At 43.0% G+C, this 22,952-nt stretch overlaps 1 protein-coding gene across 7 annotated transcripts in view; it reads left to right on the forward strand.

Moving 5' to 3' along the window:
• Positions 1–22,952, forward strand: part of JAKMIP1 (janus kinase and microtubule interacting protein 1) — a 122,767-nt gene that overhangs the window by 51,563 nt on the left and 48,252 nt on the right. For all 7 annotated transcript variants that reach the window (XM_075194608.1, XM_075194566.1, XM_075194609.1 and 4 more), the window contains exons 6-8: positions 3,726–3,872; positions 4,962–5,099; positions 6,617–6,676. In XM_075194608.1, coding sequence (XP_075050709.1) covers positions 3,726–3,872; positions 4,962–5,099; positions 6,617–6,676 — 345 coding nt within the window. The remainder of the gene's footprint in view (positions 1–3,725; positions 3,873–4,961; positions 5,100–6,616; positions 6,677–22,952) is intronic.

The following is a 22,952-nucleotide window of genomic DNA, read 5'->3' on the forward strand; positions in this document are numbered from 1 at the left end:
GGGGCCCAAGAAGGAGGGCGTGGAAGACAGGGAGACCCCCAGGGGGGAGGAGGGAGCGAGAGTGGACGTGGGGTGGAGGACCCTCGAGGAGGAGGGCTAAGTAGCTGGAGAGCAGAGTTAGAAGTGGTGGAAACAGGAGGAGAGATGGCCCTGCTCAGAGGAGCGTACAATCTAAGGGGAGGGGTGGACAGACAGAGAGACGCAGGGGAGAGAGGGAGAGTAGGGGGACAGAGGCAGAAGATAAGGTAGGAAGTTAAGTGGGAGACAGAAAGGCTTTAAGAAAAAAGTGGGTTTTTAGGGCCCGTTTGAAGCTGGACAGATTAGGGGAAGTTCTGATGGAGGGAGGGAGCTTGTTCCAGTGGAGGGGGGCAGCGCGGGCGAAGTCTTGGATACGCGCGTGGGAGGAGGTTATAAGGGGGGAAGAGAGGCGACGGTCAGAGGCAGAACGGAGAGGGCGGGATGGAGCATGAATAGAGAGGAGGGTGGAGATGTAGGGCTCAGTGGAGTTGGCGAGGGCCTTGTAGGTGAGTGTGAGGAGCTTAAAGAGGATTCTGAAGGGGAATGGGAGCCAGTGAAGGGCTAGGTAGAGGGGGGAGACAAAAGAGGAGCGGCGAGAGAGGAAAATAAGCCTAGCTGCAGCGTTAAGGACGGATCGAAGGGGATCAAGATGAGAGTGGGGGAGGCCAGTGAGAAGGAGGTTGCAGTAGTCCAGGCGGGAGATGATCAGAGAGTGGATAAGGCATTTGGTGGCATCTTGGGAGAGGAAGGGCCGGATGCGAGCGATGTTGCGCAGCTGGAAGCGGCAGGATTTAGCAAGAGAGAGGATGTGGGGGCCAAAGGAGAGAGAGGAGTCGAGGATGACACCAAGGCAGCGAAGTTGGGGGACAGGGGAGATAGAGGTGTTGTCGACAGTGATGGAGAGGTCAGAAGGGGATGGGGTATGAGAGGGAGGAAAAACTATGAGCTCAGTTTTGGCAAGGTTAAGTTTGAGGAATCGAGAGGACATCCAGGAGGAGATGGCAGAGAGGCAGGCGGACACCCTAGAGAGGAGGGAGGGAGAGAGATCAGGAGAGGAGAGGTATAGTTGAGTGTCGTCAGCGTAAAGGTGGTAGCTGAAGCCGAAGGAGCTGATGAGTTCACCCAGGGAGGAGGTGTATAGAGAGAAGAGTAAGGGTCCCAGAACAGAGCCCTGAGGGACCCCGACTGGAAGGGTGGATGGGGGGAAGAGAGACCCAGAGGTGGTGACAGAGAAGGAACGGTGAGTAAGGTAAGAGGTGAACCAGGACAGGACTGGCCGAAAGACTGGAGGGTGTGAAGGAGGAGGGGGTGGTCAACGGTGTCAAAGGCTGCAGAGAGGTCAAGGAGGATGAGAAGGGAGAAGTGGCCCCTGGCTTTTGCAGAGAGGAGGTCATTGGTGACTTTAGCCAGGGCAGTAATTACCGTATTAACGGTAATATTTTTCGAGCGCTCGTTTTTCGGAGATCCCGCTGTGAATTGAATACCCCCCTTAATGTCTTTATTAACACCTCGTACTAGGCAGCTGACACTTGGAGGGGTTGGAGATGTCACAATTATGATGGGCGTTACCAGTTACTAATGCACAGAAATATTTCTGTTGTCATAGTGTAAAATATCAATGCTTTCAGCTTCATTTACACATATTTCAATATTTCAATTCATCTGTTAGTCCCAAGTGACTAGAAAAGCAGGATTTCAGGTTGGGAGCCACAGGGTCTGAAAGGTTATATACAGTCATGGCCAAAAGTTTTGAGAATGACACAAGTATTGGTTTTCACACAGTTTGCTGCTTCAGTGTTTTTAGACCTTTTTGTGATATGTTGCTATGTTATACTGAAGTAATATTACCAGCATTTCATAAGTGTCAAAGGCTTTTATTGACAATTACATTAAGTTTATGCAAAGAGTCAATATTTGCAGTGTTGACCCTTCTTTTTGAAGACCTCTGCAATTCGCCCTGGCATGCTGTCAATCAACTTCTGGGCCACATACTGACTGATGGCCGCCCATTCTTGTCTAATCAATGCTTGGAGTTTGTCAGAATTTGTGGGTTTTTGTTTGTCCACCCGCCTCTTTAGGAATGACCACAAGTTCTCAATGGGATTAAGGTCTGGGGAATTTCCTGGCCATGGACCCAAAATGTTGATGTTTTGATGCCTGAGCCACTTAGTTATCACTTTTGCCTTATGGCAAGGTGCTCCGTCATGCTGGTAAAGGCATTGTTCATCACCAAACTGTTCTTGGATGGTTGGGAGAAGTTGCTCTTGGAGGATGTTTTGGTACCATTCTTTATTCATGGCTGTGTTCTTAGGCAAAATTGTGAGTGAGCCCAGTCCCTTGGCTGAGAAGCAACCCCACACATGAATGGTCTCAGGATGCTTTACTGTTGGCATGACACAGGACTGATGGTAGCGCTTACCTTTACTTCTCCGGACAAGCTTTTTTCTAGATATCCCAAACTATCTGAAAGGGGATTTATCAGAGAAAATGACTTTGCTCCACTCCTCAGCAGTCCAATCCCTGTACTTTTTGCAGAATATCAGTCAGTCCCTGATGTTTTTCCTGGAGAGAAGTGGCTTCTTTGCTGGCCGCCTTGACACTAGGCCATCCTCCAGAAGTCTTCTTCTCACTGTGCGTGCAGATGCACTCACACCTGCCTGCTGCCATTCCTGAGCAAGCTCTGCACTGGTGGTGCCCGATCCCGCAGCTGAATCAACTTTAGTAGACTGTCCTGGCACTTGCTGGAAGTTCTTGGGCGCTCCGAAGCCGCCTTTACAACTATTGAACCGCTCTCCTTGAAGTTCTTGATGATCCTATAAATGGTTGATTTAGGTGCAATCTTACTAGCAGCAATATCCTTACCTGTGAAGCCCTTTTTGTGCAAAGCAATGATGACTGCACGTGTTTCCTTGCAGTTAACCATGGTTAACAGAAGAACAATGATTTCAAGCACCACCCTCCTTTTAAATCTTCCAGCCTATTATTCTAACTCAATCAGCATGACAGAGTGATCTCCAGCCTTGTCATTGTCAACACTCTCACCTGTGTTAACCAGAGAATCACTGACCTGATGTCAGCTGGTCGTTTTGTGACAGGGCTGAAATGCATTGGAATTGTTGTTTTTGGCATAAAGTTCATTGTTATGGCAAAGAGGGACTTTGAAATGAATTGCAATTCATCTGATCACTCTTCATGACATTCTGGAGTATATGCAAATTGCCATCATAAAAACTGAGGCAGCAGACTTTGTGAAAAATAATATTTGTCATTCTCAAAACTTTTGGCCATGACTATGTGAGTTTTGGTATAGAGATAGCTGGGGAACAAAAAATTGCATTTCATATACACAAGAAATATTTTAAATGGATGAATCCATTGACTGTTGTTGTGAATTATGTGCACACACAAAAATTATTTCACTATTGAAAATAAATATGCTGGCTGCTTGTCAGGTTCAGAAAATCGTTTCTGAAAACTGCTGAACAGGTAACTGCGATGAATAGATGTAACCCAAAGCAAACATCTGATTGGTTGCTATAATTTTTGATACAGCACTAGAATGATGATGGTTAGAATCTGATTGGTTACAACGTGCACCCTTTCCACAGTTACCTGTAAAACCCTGTAGGATAAGTCTTGTTTCAGTGATATTGTAACAGGATTGTTACTAATGTACTATTTTTTTTATTTTTTTTTATTATCTCCAGCTAAAACGTGCCCGAGAAACGGAAAGTCAACTGAAGCCTCTTGTTGAAAAGAATAAAAGGATGTCCAAAAAAAATGATGACACGTTACAGACGATACAGAGGATGGAAGAAAAAATTAAGGCCTTATCGAGGGAGAATGCAGAAGTGGTGAGTGAACATTTTTACATTTGTTTTCATGAGAGGAATGTTCATTATGTAGTGAAGGAATTTACATTAGGTGCTGCATTATCATGGTGTAAGGATTTGCCACCTACACACAGTGGAGGTAGCCATTTTGTGGACTAAACCAATATTCATATACAAGTTAACCCGTGTATGATACTCATGCATTCTAGTCAAATCAAGCTACTTAAGGTGTTAAAAAGGTTCTTGTCATTGATTTTTGGGCTAGCCCAGGCCTCCTCAGGGGAAGAGCGTTACTTCCCGACGCAAGCGCCCTTTTTTAACGTGGTTTTGTCCACATGTCACCACCTCATCATTTTTCTCCATCACCTCATCCTTCATCTTCATCGCCACATCCTTCATCAAGCTACTTAAGGTGTTAAAAACTCCCCACTGTCACCCCCGGCAACCACCAACCACTCCCAACTGTCACTTCTCCTTCAAGAAATATATAGGTCAGTGTGTAACTCTGCCCAGCAGGTGGCGCTGCAGCTTGTTTTTTTCTTTTTTCCCCACACACGCCACTAGGCATTTATATAGTAGAAATGCAGCCTATTAATTCATAAGGAACTAATGGTCATAGTGCATACATGCTAACTCTCCCGGAATGTCCGGGAGACTGCCGAATGCTGGGTAGGTCTCTTGGAATCCCGGGAGAGCTGGAATTTCTCCCGCATCAGAGCTGTCATGGAGTTGTGTATGGGCGGAGGGGGCGGGGCTTCACAAATCACTGCATTTTGGCCCCGCCCCCAGTGATGTAATGCCTGCTTTGGGTCTTTTTAACACTGTACTCACTGTGTGGATGACGTAACTGACTCCAGACCTCCCCGCACCAGGAGAACTGTGGGCACCCTGTTATATTCGTCCCGTGACTGTAACTTGGCCGTGTAATCTATCCAAACATGTTGTTTTTGATTTCTTTTGGTCTTTGAAGTGATCTTCGGTCTCCATGTTGAAACTTAAAAGGACTCTTCTTTTGTATGTTAACACTTGGCATACCAGTCCTTAGGTGTCGGTATTTATTGAACTGTTGTTCTTAAAAATTCTTCAAATGTGTTGTGCATTGTATTACAGAAAGAGAAGCTGTCCACTGTGAGTTCTGTGAAGTCACATGTGACGTTGGATGATCTGGGAATCGCTCAGGAACAAGAGATTGAATTCCTACGACTTCAAGTCATGGAACAGCAGCAAATTATTGATGACATCACAGTGGTAATATTATTATTAATGTATAACGTCCACACCTACAAAATGTGTTGCTGATGGTTCATTTTCTGTTAGTGTTCATTCCTTGTAGCTTTACACAAATCCCTTTCTCTCTTTCCACCAAATGCAGGGACATGTATCCATAGTCAGCTATGTACACGCGGACAGATTGTGCATGTGCAGCATTTTACTGACAAAATATCAGTGATGAGGTTTTGGTTTTACTCTCTGCACCGTTAGAGACTCCAATGCAACTTTAAGCTGACCTTTGTCTGCTGCCTACATGAACCCATCCCCTGTGCTCTGATTCGCTGCTGCTATCAGGATTTCACAGTGTACAAATATTGCTTGAGTGCTGAGCGATGATGTCGCAGGATTTTAATGCGTGAAATCTCTTGAATTGGGTAATGTTGCTGTAAAGGGAGTGTGAAATGCAGGGCCGTGTGATTCTGGTGCCCGTGATGGTTACCCCTCTCGCTTAGTAAATGATTAGTAGAGAGTTCTGGAGAGACAACTTGGAAGAAATACCTTAGACGGCTGTGTAGATAGTTTTAATTTATTTAGCATGTATAGTATAGAGTAGTTAGTTCGTTGGAATAACGTAGGTTAGTATTATATCATTGGTTAAGTTAGTTTATAGATATCATAGGACATTAGTGTTTAGTTAGGTCAGGTATAGGTCAGTTAAGTTAGATTAGAATATAGCTTTTATACGGGTTTGGGCACAAGTTAGACTGGTCTCAGGCTGAATAGCTCTGATGTGTTGACTTCATAATAAAATCGTGTTGTACCATAATCCTGGTGCCATTCAAGATATCGCTGTACCTATATACTCACAACAACCTTCTTACTGAAAGAGCAATGTGCCACCAAGAGACCAAATTATTATGCAAGCCGTGCATAAGAAAATCTGCATTACCAAGTAATAACTGTAAAATACAGCAGTCACAGACTGCTCCCACCTCTTCCTGTCATTCATGGTGTTTCTGCAGCACAATAAATGGGTCCATTTTATTCCACAATGTCCCTCCACAGCTATTGTCACAGCTGTAGTTCCGTTTAATATGGGACTTGGTTAGAGGGCGGTAAAGTGTATTCAATGCCGAAAACACAGTGGAGAAAAACGTCTTGTGGGCTGAACCAATATGAGAATGCAGCCTGTCCATTTGCTGGAGACTTCAGCCTACAAAATCACAATCTCCACTGTGTATGGAAACAGGTATTCTGTACAAATGGTGTTAGAATGTGGTTGCTGGCGGTTTGCCAGTGTTCCAAGGGTGCCCACACGTGTTGTGAAGTGGCTGTTCTACACTGATCATGTAACAACCAAAGCACACTGCATGCACCATACACATGACAGTGCGGGACATGGCTTCCTGGTTGTTCATCACACACAGATCTGACACAACGACCTCACACATGGTACAATGAATGCTCAGCTTGGGCGAATCACGCTGTATTTGGACAGCCTTACTACCCTGTTGGTTGTTTGTATGTGACAATGATGTTTGTTGTGTTTTAAGGAAAAAGAACGGATTCTGCGTTTCAAAAAGCCGAAGAGAAAAAGCTTGAAGCATCCAAAGGTATTTTCTCCCCTTGTTTTAAATTTGTAAAATAGTTCAAATAATTACTTTCTTTTACAGTTCGAACCATCCTCATAGGCAAGGTGTACTTATTAATATCAAGGGTGTTGTAGGCTGAGCTTCTCAAACAGTGCTGTCAATCTTTGGGTGATACAAGGGTGTTTGACGCTCTTGGAACTCTTTTTTTTTTTTTTTGGGTGGGGAAGGGGGCGTGTAATCCTTAGGCCTCGTACTCCCCAAATAGAACCATTTAACTCTGGTGCAGTTAGATGTGCTCCTGCATTGAGGACACTGCTTGATCACTGGTGATTGCAGCGATCATTGATCTCAATAGTAAACACATCTTTTGTACTCACTAAACCTCCTGATGTACCCGGATTAGAACATGCTGCATCCCTGACGCATCTTATATTTCGGAATGTTCAGAGGATGAATGGTTGTTTTAGCTACAATTTAAGGGAAAATTGGGCCTGTAGCAAAACTCTCAGCTCTAAAGTGCCTTATTCCATGTGTTTTCACAGACTTTCTTCAATTTCTCTATTTTACTTTTGCTTGTTTAATCTCTTGTAATATGTGTAACACAAATGTCTCCTCTTAACCATATTCAAATTGTCAGGACATCCGTAATTATCCTGCAGGGTGGGCTGCTGTACAAACCAATCCGGTCAGGTTTATGAGTCCTAGCAGAGTATTATTATATTATATTATATTATATTATATTACATTGCCTCCTGACAGTGCTGTCTGAGACTTGGTGCAGTGGTGTCTCAGGCTGTGATCTAAAACATTACCAATATCATCAAGATATTTTCGCATGCAAACCTCAGGAGATTTACAGGTTGTTAATTGACAAGTTTTGATAAAATAAGCAGAATTAGTGCTACAATGTGTAACCAAGAGGAAACCGTAAAACTATTTGTCATAAAATAAAACCTGTACTTGTAACTATATAACGCTGGATATAGTACATCAAAACTTTAAGTGAACTTCCAGCTATAGTCTTTCAGTAAATTAAATATCAAGTCTATTATCCGTCTTGTTTTCCTGCGACTGAGTCTATATGTTCCGACATACAGGGATCTGATTGTTCAGTGTGACTTATTAAAGTAATTTTATCGCTTACCAATAAAACATTGTCCAATGCGATTCTTGTGGTTCCAAAGCACAAAGATATTTAATTGCAAAATATAGCAGGATTTACAGCAAGCCATTATTACGCATAAAAGATATTACAATAAAGCAGGAAAGTATAAACAATCTAATTGAAGAGTATACATTGCAATTGTACAATTAGAGCATTTTGATTCCACAAGTGTCTGACATTGCACATGCACTGAAAATGTTTTTGTTTTTTAGGGTTTTGTTTTTTTTTGTTTTTTAACAATATGATTAAAAAATGTAGAAAAAGCATAGGATTGTAATGTCTGCTTCAATTTTGTACTGATCATTGTACAGAAATGCAAGTGTTTGTTCAAAACAGCAAATAAAAAAAAGATGAGCGTGCGGCCAACTTTAGTCAGCGGAACCCTCCCCTATGACACACTCTTCGTGAGTAGGGGGTGTGCTCTAAATCAGGGTCAAAAAATATTTGCAACCTCTTCAAGTAGAGACGACTGATACAAGTGTTTTCACACTTACTATATTATGTACTGAGCTTGGAATCATCAACCAGTTTATTTTCTGCAGCTATATGCGATTTATGATGAGTGGAAAATGTAAAATGCACGTCCACAATTAACTGCTGTGATAAAATATGCATCAACTTTGTTTACTGCTTCTCACGGCATCAAGGTACATATACTGCTCATGTACAGAGGTCATGTACTCATGTACACAGTGGGGCTTAAAGGCTCCCCCTGCAGGTGCTGGGCCAATACCTGGTCATGAAGCCGGTGCTTGAAAATACCCATGGTGGTGCTGGACACCTGTGCACCGTGTAAGGCACTTGGCACTACAGCACCTTCATTTTTGAGTGACACCATTTTCCTTTGCACTAGCCTTTCGGCTGATTGCAAGGATAATATTTAGATTTCTGGACCAGAGTCTGGGGCCTTAATTGGCAATTTATTTATTCATTGACACCAGCACTTGGCTCATAGCACTTTTTTCACGGTTTAAGTTTGTTTTGCACGATCTTGAGGGGTTTTGGTATTGACCTTTATGAGCGACCCCCTCTCCATGTTATCGGAGGCACCTCTGGGGGGGAGCTGAAGGATCAGTTCCTTGGCGAAAGCTTCAGCCTACCTAGGGGAGAAACGTATCAGCCCAAACCTTGCGGCGGAGGTGGGCCTAAAGACCCTTGCCTCCTAAGGAGCCTTTTGGCTCCAGACGTCGGGCATGTCAAGGGGCTCTCCCTAACTTTGACGAGGGGGGGGGCTGAAGACCCTTGTTCCTCTCTGTGGCCTTTTGGCTTCCGTGGGATGGGGAGGAAAGGTGCCCTTTCCCTTTAGGGAACGGTCCAGAAGACCCAAGCCCCCAGCTCAGTCTTGGCATTGCATTGGGTTATTGGGAGCATCCACTTCAGGCTTCAAAATAAGAAGCACGCCTTTACTGATGGCCATGACTGGTTCCTCCTGACCAGGTTCTATAGATTAGGACACTGGATTCAACACATTAGGGCCAGGGGATGGATTAGAGTGCTAGCTGTTGGTCACAACAGTACAGCAGATATAGGCCTTTTGCAAGATTAGAGGAGGATTTTAAGGAACGGTGATATTTTTTGTTTATCGATAACTCTTACAAAGCTGTTACACGGCATCCACTTAAAGGTAATGAATGTACACGCACTGATACATCAACATGTGCTTCTTATAAGGAGCCAAAAACACTTCTACCCCTGCCATAATTCAAGTAGGCATTTAAAATACTGGATAAATCTGGGAGTGGGGGTAGACTGCACCGAGCCAACTGATCAGGACTAGATTCCACTGGGACAGTAGACAAGGACTTTCTTCTCATGTGCTGCCATTTCCTCCCCTGGTTAGTCATGAAGATAGATTTCCCCTCTTCCAAACAGACAAACACAGTGACAATGGGCTGTCAAACATTAGATTTAAATACACTATTGTGTGATAACCCAATGCATTTCTAGACAGGTTTGGTTCATCATTGGGACAGTTTCCACTACTAGTCTGTCTTTACACATGATGACCCTATGCAGATTTTTGTGGCTGCTCCTTCATGTGGTTGTCCATGTTATGCCTTCCCCCACTTCTGGTGCAAATAGCCAATACTTATTATTATGTTACATCTTATGGAATGCTAATATACTTTACAGGTACCACCCACAGAAGCGCATATCTACGCCTAATGGGCATTATATATCAGAAAAGTCCATGCCGTAATACATTTTTGCATGGTGCACTGCACTGTCAATAATCAAATCTATGCAAAAATGTTTTTTTTTCTTCTCATTTACATAAGGGGAAGGAGATCCAGAGACACTAGGGGCTTGATTTACTAAGCTGCGGGTTTGAAAAAGTGGGGATGTTGCCTATAGCAACCAATCAGCTTCTAGCTGTCATTTTGTAGAAAGTACTAAATAAATGACAGCTAGAATCTGATTGGTTGCTATAGGCAACATCCCCACTTTTTCAAACCTGCAGCTTAGTAAATCTAGCCCTAGGTCTTAAAGATTTGTCCTATATTTAATATTGACCAACTGCTCAGTGTAGCGTCTTATTCTTCTTATTCTCACTACCTATTATTTCCTTGGTTTTACAAATGAATATTTAATTAAGCTGTGATTTAAAATGCAAAAGGAACAAACAACATAAACAAGTTCAGTAAACCTGTCATGAGTTTGTAGTGGTCCAAGGTCCATCACTGGTTGACAGTTTGATACTTTCAGGAGCTTTACAAATAAGCCCCACTTTCACATGGGCGCACTCTACCTTTGTGCATAGGCATCAGTACATATTTTGGAATCAAACCACTACTGTTTAACGTTCAGACAGTGGTTATCTTATGGCTGGTGATTCAAGCTGGTGAGTAGACCTCACCTTCATGGTCTAATGTGGTACTTAGACTCTACGTGCCTGAGTCATTAAGATACGTATACTGAGCGCAGCATGTGTTTGTTATAAACCACATGTAACTCTGCTCTGTGTACTCCTGAAGACAACAAGGAACGGAGGTAAAGATACGTGTGGTGAGGACTACGGGTGTAGGTTTACTCTGCTGTACTAGACCAGACACTGTGGGATATGTACAATACCTATGTGGAAAATAAAATCTCAAAAGAATGCTCAGAAAAAAAAAAAATTAAGCAATTAATGTTACCTGTTAATAATAGTCATTTTTGGTTATACATGGATTTGTTTTTTTAAAAAAATGTTTTTTTGTTTTTCTTATATATTTTTTTCCCTGAAATAAAAAAAAAACATTTATACGGCTGTCCTTAATGTCTGCTATACATAAAATACATTTTTACAGTGGCTCCCGATTGCAAATACATGCTCTCATATACGTACTCCGCTCTCAGCACTAGTATTCAGAACATAAACTAGTCCCCCAGTTGCAGCAAGAGATACGGCAGACAACCAGCGCACTTCTGTGTGCGCCAGAGTCTGACTTAGATGTGGCTGCACAGGAGCGCCCTTACGGTACATTGCCTATGTGAATTCGCCCATTGCCCACCCCCCTGTTCCCTCCCCTAAATCGTGGTCTGTAGTATGTGCCGTGTGTGCTCGAAACCGATGTGGCTGCGTTCTGTCGCGTATCGTCCGCTTCTGAGCATGAGCAGCATGATTTTTGTAAACAACACGCACAAACCCGGCAGATGCGTTCGTTAATGACTCAGGCCCTATAACTGCACGTGGTTTGCCCTATACATCTACTATAATCCTGTTCCATGAATCTGATATTTTTCAGTAACAAGCAGTATATTTTGTGGTATTTCTTCTGAACCGATATATATCGTAGTTTATTTTTTTTTTTGGAATTTATTGTCCAGAAATACTCTCATCTTGAACCATGTAGAAGTATATTATAGGACTAGGAGGAAAAATATTTTGTATGGATCTTCTGTATGATGATGTAAGGACATCTTCTACCTGATGAGTTAATTGGTTGTACAGCACTGTAGCCCAAGCACTTGCATGCAGTGTATAATAACTGTGCTGGGATGTACAGCTACACAACCTCTGCTGTAAATATTAACAGTCATATGTTAGTAATTCTGTTCTTTGAGTATTCTCCACGTGTTCCTATGAGACTCACTAGTAATTACCGCCCTGCTCCCACCAATATTAGCGTTATTTCAGTACAGGAAGTTACCCTAGACTGGGAGTCAGAACAATCATCGTGATATGATTTTAATTACCGGTATCTATGATACATAACAGCTATTTTTAGTTAATGGACAATTTAAATGTTAACTATGCAATTGAACTTCAAAGACTTCTGTGGCCTCAATTTCCTAAGGTGGGGTTACCCAATTGACTCCCCCTTCCTTCAGGTCAGTACACTGATGAGCCTTACTGTTGGCACAATGCATCCGTCTCCTGTGTCCGCTGTATTGATCATATCTGAAAGCTGTGTGGTCCTACGCACTGGTGGAAATGACAGCCGGCTTCTGGTAGACCAGTACTGTGGCCGGTCAGTCAGTGTGTCAGTCCCACGGCTTTCATACCCCTCTCCTGCAGTTCTCAGACGCTTCTCTATGTACAGTATGGGAGGACGCTTGTCTAGGCTAATGGATATTCACACAGTATACACATAGAGGGGTTATAAACATTACTTCTCCTCCTGTCTTCACCACTGTTAACTCTGCTCTCCAGCTACTTAGCCCTCCTCCTTGAGGACCCTCTTCCCCCCCATCCCCTCTCCCTCCCTCCTCTCCCCTTGGGGGCATAGCCGGATTAAGGGGGGGGGGGCACGTGCCCCGGGCCCCCCTCTCTCCGAGGGCAAGCCGCCGCATGAACTTTCCTGCTGTCAGTTCAACTGACACCAACCGCTCCGGGCCTCCCCCCTCCGCGCCCCCCTGTACGATCTAACCTGCTCCTGCTGACAGCAACTGACACCAACCGCTCCGGGCCTCCCCCCTCCGCGCCCCCCTGTACGATCTAACCTGCTCCTGCTGACAGCAACTGACACCAACCGCTCCGGGCCTCCCCCCTCCGCGCCCCCCTGTACGATCTAACCTGCTCCTGCTGACAGCAACTGACACCAACCGCTCCGGGCCTCCCCCCTCCGCGCCCCCCTGTACGATCTAACCTGCTCCTGCTGACAGCAACTGACACCAACCGCTCCGGGCCTCCCCCCTCCGCGCCCCCCTGTACGATCTAACCTGCTCCTGCTGACAGCAACCGCTCCGGGCCTCCCTCTCTCCGCACCCCCCTGTACGATCTAACCTGCTCCTGCTGACAGCAACTGACACCAACCGCTCCGGGCCTCCCCCCTCCGCGCCCCCCTGTACGATCTAACCTGCTCCTGCTGACAGCAACCGCTCCGGGCCTCCCTCTCTCCGCACCCCCCTGTACGATCTAACCTGCTCCTGCTGACAGCAACTGACACCAACCGCTCCGGGCCTCCCCCCTCCGCGCCCCCCTGTACGATCTAACCTGCTCCTGCTGACAGCAACCGCTCCGGGCCTCCCTCTCTCCGCACCCCCCTGTACGATCTAACCTGCTCCTGCTGACAGCAACTGACACCAACCGCTCCGGGCCTCCCTCTCTCCGCACCCCCCTGTACGATCTAACCTGCTCCTGCTGACAGCAACTGACACCAAACGCTCCGTGCCCCTCCCCCCCTTCCGCACTGACCATGTTTTTTTTTTGTTATTTTTGCGGGGGGGGGGGGGGGGGAGGGTCGGGGGGTTTAGGGGCGGGTTCTGGGCTGCTCCTCTTCGTTGGTGGGGGGAGCAGGGTGGCAAAAAAATAAAATATATATTTACTCACCTGACCGCGGCGCCGCCATCCCTCCTCCTTCCTCTCTGCTCTGTTAACACTGAATGACAGGCGTGATGTCATCAAAGCACGCCTGTCATTCAGTGAGGAGCAGCGCAGAGAGGAAGCAAGAAAAGGGAAGACAGAAGAGAAGAAAAGAAAGAAGCTAATAGAAAGGTAACTGAAAAAAGGGAATTAAGCAGAAAGGCAAACTATGAGGAAAAAGGATGTGAGAGAGAGGCACAGTAAGGAAAAAGGAAGGAGGAGAGAGGCACAGTAAGGAAAAAGGGAGGAGAGAGGCACAGTAAGGAAAAAGGGAGGAGAGAGGCACAGTAAGGAAAAAGGGGAGGAGAGAGGCACAGCATGAGAAAAAAGGGGGAAGAGGCACAGATTGAGGAAAAATGGGGAGACAGGCACAGTATGAGGAAAAAGGGCGGGAGAGAGGCACAATATGAGGAAAAAAGGCGGGAGAGAGGCACATTATGAGGAAAAAGGGCGGTAGAGAGGCACAGTATGAGGAAAAAGGTGCGGGAGAGAGGCACAGTATGAGGAAAAAGGGGGAGAGAGGCACAGTATGAGGAAAAAGGGGGGGAGAGAGGCAAACTATGGGAACTAGTGGGAACTATTAATTTAAGATGGGGTGGTTTGGGGGTGAGTTTGGGGAGAATGAGGTCTCTATTATTGATTTAACGCCGGGGCTGGCTGTAATTTTATAAAAGTAGCCATTTTTTTTCCAAATAGGTCCTCCAACATTCCAGGATCCAGACAAGCCGCGACTAAAGACACCTGCAGCACAGGTGGTGAAAGTGAGAAAACGGGTAGGAGAGAGCGCAGCAGAGTCTGTGAAATGTTGTGATCCTAGTGGGACAATCCTAATTTTTGGTGACCGTTCAATGGTGTACACAACAATGCAGGTTTTTTGTCTGTAGGAGGTTGCATCAACACACCCATTAGCAATTTTGAATAAATATTGAATAAGATTGTAGTAATATATATATATATATATATATATATATATATATATATATATATATATATTAGTCAAAATTGGCGTTCTGTTATCAATGTTTATTTTTTACGTTAGTTTTAATGTGCGGTATCATTGCTAGTTTTAGTGTACATTATCAATGGTAATTTTAATGTGCGATATCATTGCTAGTTTTAATGTGTGGTGTCAATAGCCATTTTAATGTGGCGTTTTGATTGTTTTAGTGTACAGTATTTTAGTTTGTGGAAGCAATGATTTTTCTTATGCAGACAACCTAGGCGAGCCATCTGGGAGAGCTGTAAGTGTCATACTGTGGGCTGTAGGTGATGTAATGCAGGATGTGTTAGTATGCCCTTAATTTTAGATCTTAGGGGCCCCCCTGTCTTAAGTGCCCCGGGCCCCCCAAAGCCTTAATCCAGCTCTGCTTGGGGGTCTCCCTGTCATCCGTGCCTTTCCTCTTGGACTCCGTCGTTGGCGGACCTTCCCCTCTCCCCTCCCCCGCCCTCTCTAGCTGTGCTTTGAGCTCACTGAGTTACTGTGCTTATTGTTTACTGTACTATGCTGTCTCACCTCGTATTGTAATTTCGTTTGTCCCTGTACGGCGCTACGGACACCTAGTGGCGCCCTATAAATAAAAATTAATAATAATAAAATACTTATCGTTTATATTTTATTTTCATATGTGATTGAATTAGAATTAATTCAGTAATTTTTACCACGGATTACGCCAAAGTACTGTTTTAAATAAATGATTTGTAATAATCTAGCCCCTTATGGCCCGAACTGTTTTCCATAAGGGTTAGGAGTAAGGCGGAAGTTTTGAGAATGTTACAGTGCATTGTGCAGGTGGTGCAAAAGAGGCTTAGGATATAGGTCATAACAGGTTTATGGATGAGAAGCAGTGTTTGGTAGGATGTGTGTGTATTTTATATACTGTATATATACCACTACTATTATTATTATTATTATTATTATTATTAATATTATTATTATCTTTGACTTATAAGGCGCCACAAAGGGTCTGCAGCGCCGTACATTACATATACAGAAAACAAAACCAAGACACACCATGATACAAAAATATATGCAAACACGGGTGACAGGGTAAAGCAAATCAGATTAAATCTGGGACAGATAGTGAAAGCGATGGTAGAAATCAGCGAGAAGAAAGCCAAAGCTTAAGAAAACAGGGAAAATAGGGCCAGGGAAGCAGGCCAAGAGGTACAGAGGGTGAAGGAACAGTAGAAGGAGCACACAAGGAAAGAGGGCCCTGCTCATGAGAGCTTACATTCTAAAGGAAAGGGAGAGACACAAATAAGGTGGTACTAATTTGTCACGAACAGCACTCACCTGAGCCTGCGTGATGTGTGTGTGACACAGGGTTAACCAAAGAACAACCCCTGGTCTGTCTAAAATGATTAAATCCTTCCCTATCTATGCCACACACTAGCTTTGCGGTACTAATTATGCCACCACCAAGGTTTTTTCTGACAAGAGCTGGCACTCTTATTTAGGAAGCTTTCGGTTCTCCCTAGCATTAATCTAACACAATTTACTTTAATCAGAGTTCACATAAACCACAATGTTCTCCCCGTTTCAATCATGTAGCGTCTTGACCAAACTGTCGCGTGAATTCGTAAGAACACAGAGACTTGAACTTATTAAGTGTAATTTAATATGGAAAATACATCCACAATGCTTAAGATAAAACAGTTAATAAAAAGGCATACAAATATAACGCAATTGTTTCTTGTAAAATAAAAAGGATAAAACACAGAATTGATACCTCACTTATAATCAAGTTTCTGGTGCTGGGAGAAGCAGGAAAAATGGGATCCTCTACAATCAAATTGACTCCCTCAGAGTGAACACCCACTTACATTTTCACTACAGTTTTAAAACCAAGCTGCAGGCCCACAGCCATATAATACCTCCTACTAGTCCAATGTTGGGATTTCTGATCCGAAAGCGGGTGGGCCTTTCTGATATTTGGGCACAGTTAGGAGGATAAAGGGTGTGGGGAGAAAGGCACATTGCAGCCCCTTTAGAAGTACAATGATTTTATTGCAGACAAATCAATGTTTCAGTCCTACATCTGGAACCTTTCTCATGACAAGCCTGTAAGTGTGCATACTTAAATACCTCCCTCCCAATATTTGTATTGGGCACCAAGCACGGTAAAAAATGACATTGAGCATAGATTAAGCACCATTAAGTAAAGGTAAGCAAATGCACCCTTGCATGTACTGCCAGTGTTCTTCTACACAGTGTGTATGTTTCTGATTAAATAAGGAGCTCCGCAACCTCCAATTACCCTCGGCACACCTAAGCATTTCCCAGAATTCCGCAACACACAGTACATTCTATTTAACTGGACACCAGATTATTTGTGCAGTATAAAATAAAAGACATGGTTCCCAAAAACAATAATATACTATGTTTATGATTTTAACAGTGCCTAAATGATGATGATGAACTGTGCGGGTTATTTCAGGCTCAGCCCTGTTTACGTGAACTCTGATAAGTACACCAGTTTCATAATTTGAAAAATTATATAGGACGTGACTGCAGACGTCCCTGTTCCGAAGAGCTAGCGCTTTAAGCCCGTGGACAGAGAGAGACGCTACTTGCCAACGTTGTTGTGCTGTTGGTTTACAGTTAATGTGGGAGAGAAAGGAAGAGACTGCTGGAGGGAAGAGACAGCAGAGATCAGTGGTTAAAAGAGAGAAAGTGTTTAAATGAACATAAACTCACCAAAACGAGATAACCACAACAAGTAGCAGGAAAGGTGCAGTGCTAGCTCCATACCCAGGGAAAGGAAAAGTAGGGAGGAGGGCAGGACTTCTGGGTACAGTGGGAGAGGAAGTTAGGAAAGGACCATACGTAGGAGAGAGGATCTTGTGCTTTTTCTCCTGTTGGAGGCATTGCGTTGCGGTACACTTAGCACTACCTCGTGGTTGCAGAGCACTGATTTATAACGTTCAAATCCCCTCAGAGGCTGTGCAACTCAGATTCAGTTCCTGCTTTTAGTATGTCACAGTCACTAATAGTTCAGTGTATGATCCCAGTTTAAGAGAATCCAAAAACCCGCATTCACAAAAGTCCACCAAATAATGAATAGATTGTATTCATGAATAATGCAAATATGATAAGATATGCGAATGATATATGTCTATAAAAGCTGCTATCTGAATAGCTGATTTCAGGATTGCAGCTCTTAAGGTCTTGTATATTACAAGTGACCTCGAGCAAATTGCTACTTCATAGATGTGTGATTAATATGGTCAATGTGTCTTGATTGGCTCTGCTCTGCTAATCTGAATAACATTAGTGAGCATGATTTAACCTGTCAGAGATTTACAGCGAAACTGCTTGATAAATGCTTGATATGTCATACTGTTGGGCCAGAATAAAATGTATCATACTGCTTTACCATCACCTGAAGTGATGGATTATAGTCAGACACAAATATCTGTGAGGAAGTTGTTAGAGCCATTAATCCGGAAGCATGAAGATCATATTTCTAAAAGAAAAAAAGTTAATTCTGAATCTTAAACAATGCATGCGTTTCAATGTGTATTCACAAGCACCTCATTAACTTTTCCATGTCCTGATCATTTTTTTTGTATATTTATATGTGCCGTTATCCACTCTTTTGCTTGTATAATTTTATTTTTAAGACTAGTGCGCTCTGAGATCAGGTGCTTCCTGTACAAGGTGGAATCAGTAGGGTAGATGTCATACAGAACGTTTGTATATTGTTAGAATGAGTTGAACAAAGCTGTAGGAAATGGTTGTGAGAAGTGGGTTTTGGCTCCAGTGGACAAAGCACATTGGTGTCGGGTATCTTACATCATTACGTATCTGTCTGTCATACCATGACCTGTGCCGTGTTGGGCTCTACCACCCTATCCTGGTCAATGAGGTACTGTGTGGCTGTATACTGCTCTGTCATACTGTACATTCTGCTGGGGTAAAATGGACAACTTCAAATCTTATGACCGCAAAACCAAATAATAGTAGTAGTAATAATCAAAACTATTTATTATTATTAGTAGTAGTATTAATGATTATAAGTTTCTCGTTCTATACTACATCATTATTTTATTGCTCTGTATTTGACCTATTTCGCTTATATTCTGTTATCTGTATTTGCTACTTGAGTAGAGCAGTGATGGGTAACCTGATGCACTCCCAGTGCCACATGGGGAAGCCCACTATCCTTCAAAAGGGCCACACATCACCCTTAATCTCAGTGATTAGTTAAAACAATCCATTTAAAGAAGGAAAGAGACATCTATCTGTAATAACATATCTGCAGGCATTATATTGTAAGATAAACGAGTGTTACAAGTTATCACAAACCAATCCGACATCAGCGCATGAAGCAGCTGGTGAAGGCATGGAGAGCCACATGTGGCCCTAGGGCCGCCTGTTGCTTGTCACTGGTCTAGAGACTTGTTTGTTGCTTTCCTGTAAGTTGCTAAAAAGTAACTCCCTGGATTGTCACTAAATCTCAGTGTATAATCATTACCTGCTGGCTTTCTTATATAAACTGTATTTTTACACTAGCTGGAAACATACATTACCCTACACACTGTGTGATACCAAGGCTGGGACTTGTTGGATAATGCACTGTGAAGGTTATTGAACTGTATAAGTGTATTTTTAGTGTTCTTGTTTGTTAATGCCGGCTCCAGGTTACTGTTGCTAGCTGTACAGACCTCGCATGGAATAGTCTAGGGACCCCAGCCACAAGCAGACTACCTGCGCCCAGTTCAGATGAGGAAGGGGCTGCTCCCTATCATATTGTCATAAGTATTACTTAAATTGACCGGCTTTATTCTATGCACCCTGGGTGTTCAGCGCGTGAACGGTTTTCAGCATTTGTGCGAGTTCTACCTCCGTGCAGGGCAGGAGTGCATATAACGCGGCAGCTAATGAACAGAATACATTAAGCTGAAGTGGCTGCTGTTCACCCTCACACAATGGAAGATTTGCTACTTATATTATACTTCTCCTTCTTCATATGCCTCTGTGCTTTAGTCTGCCTGTATTTTTCTGGATGCCAGGAGCTGACCTATAAACACGAAGGTAAGGGGGGGGGGGGGGGGACATCGCCAGAGGTTTAGGCTTTCTGTCTTTCTAGGTAATTATTTTGTTATATGCTGCATAGGTATTTTTATTTTGTTTGTTTACTATTGTTTTATGTTGCCAGGACTCCTTTATTAATCTATTTCCATATAATATATTAGCACATTTTGTATTTCTATCATTGAATGTACATTTTAATATACTTGCTGAGATATTTGTGTTTGCACGATCAGTTTGGGATGTTTATCCTACAGGAGCTCGGAGAGGGTGAATGGGTTTGGTCTTTGTTTTAGATGATCGTTTAAACACCATGCACCTGGAAAAATGTGTAGATTGTAATAAACGAAAGGCAGACTTCATGAACATGCTATTAATTGTAATAATAATTAACGAGTGTATGAATAGCTATAACATCTTTAAATAATACGCTGACAAAATTTTGCACTGATCTTAAGCTGTAAATAAACTGTTAAGATTCTAGATGCTACCACAGATATATAGACTACCTTACCTTTGTATTGTACATACGGCTATGACATTATTTTATTCCGAGGATTAAGAATTGTGAATGCTGCAGGTAACGTTGAATTGACACCATGTGTAGCGAGCACTTATGAGAGAGCACATCTAAGAGTACATTTGCTTACATTACAAAACAATCTTGCAGCCAGGTTGTGGCCTATACTATTATTCAGTTCATTGATCAATAACTGGTGACATCGGGCAGCAGGAGGCACAGAGTTCTTTATATATATTTGATAGGCTGAATATTTCTGTATAATAAATATTGTTATTTTTATCTACTTTACGATTTCTTCCTTCTGAATTGTTTTATTAGGATGGTTATCTAACGGCATACTACCCACAGTTCCTGTTTTGCGCTGTTTTATACTATTATACTTGGTTATACCTTTTATGTGGGATTGACGCTTTTGTTATTCAGCTGCAGTAAGGATCTGTGGGAGTGTGATTAACTTCCATGTTGTTTCTTAGCACCTGATATTTTTTTTTGCCTAGGCTGAATATTCAGTGCGTAACATCGCTGCCTTTCTTGTGTGTTGGTGATGGGCACACTGACACACTCGATTTCATGTTTGTGTAACTCCATTTGTTTCCACCAGGCATTGTTATATTTACGTACACAGGTATTCCCCACATACACACCCTTATGAATTACATTTCTTTAATTACTCTTGTCTCAATCATTGAGCAGTCATCAACTATAATAACACATGCATGCACATGAGATTCAGTTCACAGGATTTGCGGCTGAGCAAACCATTTGCCACTGACGGGTGCACTTGCACATTATTTGTGCACGCAGGACATATAGTACATGCTCTTGCATGCAGCACCCAAATTAAGGGCATCTCTATTCTTACACTGCATTTTGGAGTTGGGCTAGGCAGCACCCCCTCACAACTCTAAATTAGGTTTTATATTTTACACATGCACAGAATGTTTTTACTGGTGCAAATATTTGCACCCAGTGACTGGATATGTTTCGAACGCTAAATACATATTGCTTAAATCGTTTTACGCTGACTGTTGGAGTGAATGAGGAACACACATGTCACACAGGTGGGATAACGATGGGATAATGTTGCATGCGCAGCCTTCTGAGCTTAATTGCTCCTATATGACGTGAAGAGCATTTCCTAGTTACATAGTTTTGAGTTGCGATGAATGCTAGCACTTGTAGCTGTACAAAGTGCCTGTCTGGCACCACTATAAGACTGTATCTGACTAGTGGGAGGTCACGAGCATCCTCTTTCTTACCCTGGCAATGTTATTTGTACAGTAAACTTTGTAAGAGGTTACTGAGCCATTAAAGGGGACATACTGAACTGCTTTAATGTTTTTTCCTTATTTATTGATTACACTATGCAAAGTAAGTGAGTGGCTTCCTATGACAATCTCTTATTTCTCTTTTATCTGTGAAATAATGGAGACCGAAGCTGTGCACAGGCAAAAATCCAAATAATTCTCATCATCCGTAATGTGAAATGTTTACAGAAAGAAAATAGTTGTTTGGTGTTTGTACATAACAAATCATGAGGTGTCCTGGGATCATCCGCATAGGGAGGAGTTATTTACTGTAAAGGTTGTTAGGCTGTGGAATTCCTTTCTTATAACAGTTCTCCTTTATACCTTGTTTTATCTGTGCTGCTTCATATTTCCACCCCTCTTCCAATGGCTGCACATGGCACAGTGGTTAGCATCGCTGGCTCATAGTGCTTCTGTCATGGGTTCAATTCCAATCAGTGCTCTATCTGTGTGTAGTTTTGTATGTTCTTCTTGTGTTTTGCCTGGGTTTCCTGCAGTCCAAAAATACATACACTTGTAGGTTAATTGGCGAATGACAATATTGGACCCTAGTGTATGTATGTATATGTGTGTGTATGTGTGGTGTAGATTGTAAGCTCCCGTGGGGCAGGGACTGATATGAATGATTACATACTCTCTGTACAGCGCTGTGTGATATGATTGGTGCTTTATAGATAAACGATAATAATAATTGTCCCTCACTTGGTGCCTCTTCCCTTTTTCTCTATAGTCTGTTTTCTTTGTTTATTTCTCTAACTGTTCCCTCTCCCTTTGAAATTTCTTTAGAAAATTGAAAAATAAAACATTTTTTTTAAAAAGGCACAAATTAAATGTAAACAAGTTTAACAAGAATTCTACAATGGAGCCACATTGTAAGATAGACTGATCCCAGCCTCTCCGCGCTGGTACCCTGAGCTCCCTCCAATACTGGTTCAGGTCAGACAGCATCTGATTATGATGCATAAGCTTTGGGTTGGTTGCTGCTGATCGAGCTTGTGAGATACTCACTATCACTGATGACAGCAGTCGCTGTGGTCTGCAGCTGTAGGTTTTATTTCTGTATTGGGTACATCTATGTATCCTGAGTTGTTCAACATTTGCCCTCAAAGTCTGGATTCATCAGGACATTGACTCACCAATGTGTCAAAATTGTGACATGGGTATATTGACTCGTATGTGACCCACAGTTGTTGCAGATTAGCTGGTGGTGAGTTGCTATCCTCAGAGGCTGGGTCCAGCTTATCCCACAGATGTCTGATTAGATTGAGTTCTGCTGCCTCCCCCCATCTGTGACCAGATAGGAGTAGTGGGCTATGTCGGCACCTTTGTTGTAGTTTGCTGCTAGCTGATTGGATGTAGCCAGCCTCTGTCCATCTTATCATTGGTCTGCACGTGAGTGCAAGTTATCCAGTGGCTGAATGTTATCTAGGCAGCGACTCACCCTCCGTATGACATTGTTGTGCATGAAAAACCCTCATAT

This window comes from Mixophyes fleayi, chromosome 1, assembly GCF_038048845.1.
Source record: "Mixophyes fleayi isolate aMixFle1 chromosome 1, aMixFle1.hap1, whole genome shotgun sequence".
Lineage (NCBI taxonomy): Eukaryota > Metazoa > Chordata > Amphibia > Anura > Limnodynastidae > Mixophyes > Mixophyes fleayi.